Source organism: Microtus ochrogaster, chromosome 4 (assembly GCF_000317375.1).
Source record: "Microtus ochrogaster isolate Prairie Vole_2 chromosome 4, MicOch1.0, whole genome shotgun sequence".
NCBI lineage: Eukaryota > Metazoa > Chordata > Mammalia > Rodentia > Cricetidae > Microtus > Microtus ochrogaster.
This window is the reverse complement of record NC_022011.1, coordinates 37,815,694-37,820,193: the sequence shown is the minus strand read 5'-3', so window position 1 is coordinate 37,820,193 and position 4,500 is coordinate 37,815,694. Positions and strand designations below refer to the sequence as shown.

Here is a 4,500-nt window from a genome sequence, read left to right as displayed (position 1 = left end):
GATCTCTGTGAGTTCGAGACCAGCCTGGTCTACAAGAGCTAGTTCCAGGACAGGCTCCAAAACCACAGAGAAACCCTGTCTCGAAAAAAACGAAAACAAAAACAAAAACAAAAAGTAGCTTGTCTCTAAAAACAAAACAAACGAATAGCTTATTCTAGAAGAGCCTTCCACACCTTCAGGTCTATGTTATTACTCACAGTACAAGAGCAGTGGTGGCAGAGGCGCTGAGCTGCCCTTCTCCAGTTCTGTCTACAGATGCCCATTAGGAATAAAAGCGTATCTTTCATGACTTTATGGAACATGCCTCCAAGAATATGGAGAGATGTCTAAGCTTCAAAACAGAAGGCAGGCACTGGCAATATTAAGAATCCATTTAACTGTAGCAAGCTTCAGAAAAATCAAGATGGTGGGAGAGCTACTGAGGAACACGATACTGGAAGTGGGCAGAACACAGGACCCAGTGAGAAAATAGCACAGCAAAAGCAAAACATGACAAAGTGTAGCCTGGGAAGGACAGGCTGTATGGGACAAAATGTTAGAGGTTCTGAGATATTTCCTGTACATGTGAGGGAGAAGTGGCTTGATTTGTGTGGCATTTCTGATGCTGGAAACACTTAACACAAAGGATGCAGCAGGAGTTCTAAATAGGACTAGAATTTGAGGAAGCCATTTTCAAGGGGTGGTGATAATTAAATGGGAACAAATGTTCTTTGTGTGAAACTACAATAAATAAAAGATGAATCATATGTATGCACGACTGAGACACAAAATCTGTCTAAAACAACAAATTAAGGAAAAAAAACAACTGACCTGTTTATTAATGCCATAGCATTAGCATATATTCCAAATTTCCCCAAATATTCTAATTGACCCAGAACCAACTTTGTTTTATTCTGTAACTCTGCTGTACCCGCTACAGACATCACCACGCTGAGCTCACAGGAAAGAAGACAGGGCTAAAAGTCTAAGACTTCCTGCCCTCTGAGAGCAAACATGGAAGCTTTATTTTGACTTGCATGGTTTCCTGGTGGGCCCTTGTCCTCTCTAGCTCTGTCTCTTTCTTCCTTCCCTCTTTGCCACTACAGTCACACTAGGCCTCTTCTAATTCCATACATTTGAAATTCTTCAGCTTCTATAATATTATATGACCCCCTTTGACAGCAATGTTCTACTCTATTTTCATGCTTTTAAAATATTTCTATTGCAACATAACAAGGGAAAAGGTTAAATGATACTGAAAAGTATACAGTAGAGTGACAGCCTTTTTTGTTTTTCAGTGTGCACTGAACTAAACGGTTATCTGCCAAGAGGAAGGAGCCTTTAATCTAAACAAAGTTCTCTGTTACAGTCTTACACTGTTCATTGCATTTTACCTGTGCGGATCTATTAATGTCCCTGAAAGCATGCTTGTACAGCTATCTGCTTACAGATGGTGGCGTTACTAGCTTGTTCTGTGCTCACTCTTAGCTTCATATCTCCAGAAGCAGTCAGAATTGCTGATACTGCCTGTGTCGTGTTCTTGCCACACATTTATATTAAATAATGAGATGATTATGCAAATTAGGAATCTGAACATTTTATGGGACAATGTGTTTAATTTATTTTTTACACATCAATGGTTTGAAGCAAAGACGACAGGGTGGTTTTGTAAGGCAAACAGGTGCAGCATCTGATGTGCTGCTGGATCAGATGATGGTCATAAGAGTCCCATATGGCAGGGGGGCGAGCTCATAGGTAGGACATACACCCACCAGGTTTGCCTTTCTGGGTTCAACCCCCAGCAGCTCATGAAGGGCACATGCACAGGGATGGGGCACGGAGTGTGGACCGTGTGCTAGGCAGGAAGTCACATTACAGCTATGACGTAGAACACCCTGGTCCTTACAAGATAGGTTCAAATATTTGCTACTTCCTTTTAAAAGCTAATAAGCTGTGTTTGTGGAAATGAAAAATGAAGACAAAGAATAAATCAGTAACTAGAAGTCAAATGATGACCACTTAATATGGCTGTTGAGAGTAATGTATTTTTGACCTTTCTATCTACTTCAAGAAGTAAAGTTGAAGAATAAAGATCTTTATTAAACGAGCACAGAGTAGAATGATACTGAAAAAGCCTGATCTCTTCCCAGGATACAAATTTTCAAACAGATATTAATGACTGGCTATTTTGCAGACAACAAAATGTCAACAAATACTGAACTCTGTTTAACCTGAAAATAAAAAGGAAATCTAACCTTATACTAGTTCTCAACACTGCCATTTATCCTCATCAGGTTTCTCTTCACAGAGCCATTAAGTTAGAGTTTCTAAATACAAGTTCTGTCCAGGAATACGGCCAATCCTAACCTTAGCCATATTTAAGCCCAGGGAGGTCTGTGTAGTTGTGACACAGACTCAACTTACGTGGAGAAGCAGCACAGCCGCGAGGAAGGACTGGCCCTGGCAGTAACCAATTTCTTCATCGTACACAGAGTATGCCTGAACAGGGACAAAAAACAAAGTGCTTAAAGTGATAACCTATTCACTGGGTGGTGGCAGTATCCCAGCACTCAGGAGGCAGAGGCAGGTGGATTTCTGTGAGTTCAAAGCCAATCTAGTCTACAAAGCCAGTTCTAGGACGGGTTCAAAAGCTACACAAAGGGGGCTGGAGAGATGGCTCAGTGGTTAAGAGTACTGACTACTCTTCCAGAGGACCCGGGTTCAATTCCCAGCACCCACATGGCAGCTTACAACTGTCTGAAGATCCAGTTGCAGGGGATCTGACACCTTTGTACCAATGCACATAAAAAATAAAGTTAAATAAACCATAAAATATTAAAAAAAAAAGCTACACAAAGAAACCCTGTCTGGAAAAACCAAAAAAAGGGGCATGAGTCTAGGACCACCAAGGGAGCAGGCAGGAACCAGAAATCTCTGTGGGTATGGGCGTTGGCCTAGGATGTCAAAGGGAATAGGCAGGAGCCAGAAATCTCTGTAGGTCTGGGACCTCTGAGAGAGTAAGTTGTCTGCCGATCCAGGTGCACCCAGTTCTGTGACCTCCAAGGGAGAATATCAGAGCCCAGAGACCTTTACAAAACCAACGCCAAGCCAGGGACCTCCACAGGAGCAGATCCTGACCAGGGACATTTACAGAACAGGTCTGAGCCAGAAACCTAGATCAGAGCAGGCCTGAGACAGAAAACTCCACAGGAGCAGAGCAAACCAGGAGCACTGAGTGACCTCCAGAAACACAAAGTGACCAACGGGGTAACTAGAACTGTGGCACTGAGTGTACCATGAGGAACAACCATCCGAGTCTTGAATCCACTGGCACTTAAAAGATTAATCAACAGGATCAAAGACAGCCGAACCACACCAATTAGAGGAAAAGATGAGTAGACAAGGTGAGAACACATGCAACACCACAGAGAGCAACACAACACCAGTTAAATCTAGAGACCCTACAACAGCAAGACTTGAACAAACAAATATAGATGAAGCAGAAGATAATGACTTAAAAAATAACTTCAGGAGAATGTTTGAACCTCTGAAAGGGGAAATGAGAAATTCCCTCAAAGAAATGGAGGAAAAGACAAACAGAAAAATTGGAAGACATCAGCAAATCCCTTAAAGAAAACTAAGAAAAAGAAATCAAACATATGAAAGAAACTATTGAAGACTTGAAAACTGAAATAGAGACAATAAAGAAAGCACAAGCCAGAGTATTAAAGAAACAGAAATCATGAGAAAACCATCAGGAACCACAAACGCAAGGATGAACAGCAGAATACAAGAGATAAAAGAGAGAATCTCAAGTGCTGAAGATACATTAGAGGAAATAGACTCATTGCTCAAAGAAAACATTAAATCTAACAAAAGCTTAACCCAAAATATACAGGAAATACGGGACACCATAAAAAGATGAGACCTAAGAATAATAGGTATAGAAGAAAAAGTTCAACTAGGTACAGAAAATATATTTAATAAAATCATGACCTCCTGAAACTGAAAAGCTTCTATAAAGCACAGGACCCAGTCAATAAGACAAAACGACAACCTACAGAATGGGAAAAGATGTTCACCAAGCCCACATGAGACAGAGGTCTGATCTCCAAAATATACAAAGAACTCAAGAAATTGGTCATCAAAAGAACAAATAATCCACAAAAAAAAAAAAAATGGAGTACAGATCTAAACAGAGAACTCTCAACAGAGAAGTCTAAAATGGCTGAAAGACACTTAAGGAAATGCTCAACCTCCTTAGCGATCAGGGAAATGCAAATCAAAACAACTTGGAGATATCATCTTACCCCTGTCAGAATGGCTAAAATCAAAAACACCAATGATAGCCTTTGCTGGAGAGGTTGTGGAGGAAGAGGTACCATCATCCATTCCTGGTGGGAATGCAAACTTGTGCAACCACTTTGGAAATCAGTGTGGCGGTTTCTCAGGAAATTCGGGATCAACCTACCCCTGGACCCAGCAATACCACTCTTGGGAATATACCCAAGAGATGCCCTA

The 4,500-nt window shown here is 41.1% G+C and overlaps 1 protein-coding gene across 8 annotated transcripts in view; it reads right to left on the bottom strand.

Annotated features, from left to right (window-relative positions):
• Positions 1-4,500, bottom strand: part of Rabgap1 (RAB GTPase activating protein 1) — a 158,793-nt gene that overhangs the window by 35,521 nt on the left and 118,772 nt on the right. For 6 of the 8 annotated variants that reach the window (XM_026777415.1, XM_026777419.1, XM_005345942.3 and 3 more), the window contains one exon: positions 2,404-2,478. The exons of the other annotated variants lie outside the window; for them this stretch is intronic. In XM_026777415.1, coding sequence (XP_026633216.1) covers positions 2,404-2,478 — 75 coding nt within the window. The remainder of the gene's footprint in view (positions 1-2,403; positions 2,479-4,500) is intronic. 8 annotated transcript variants of the gene reach the window in all.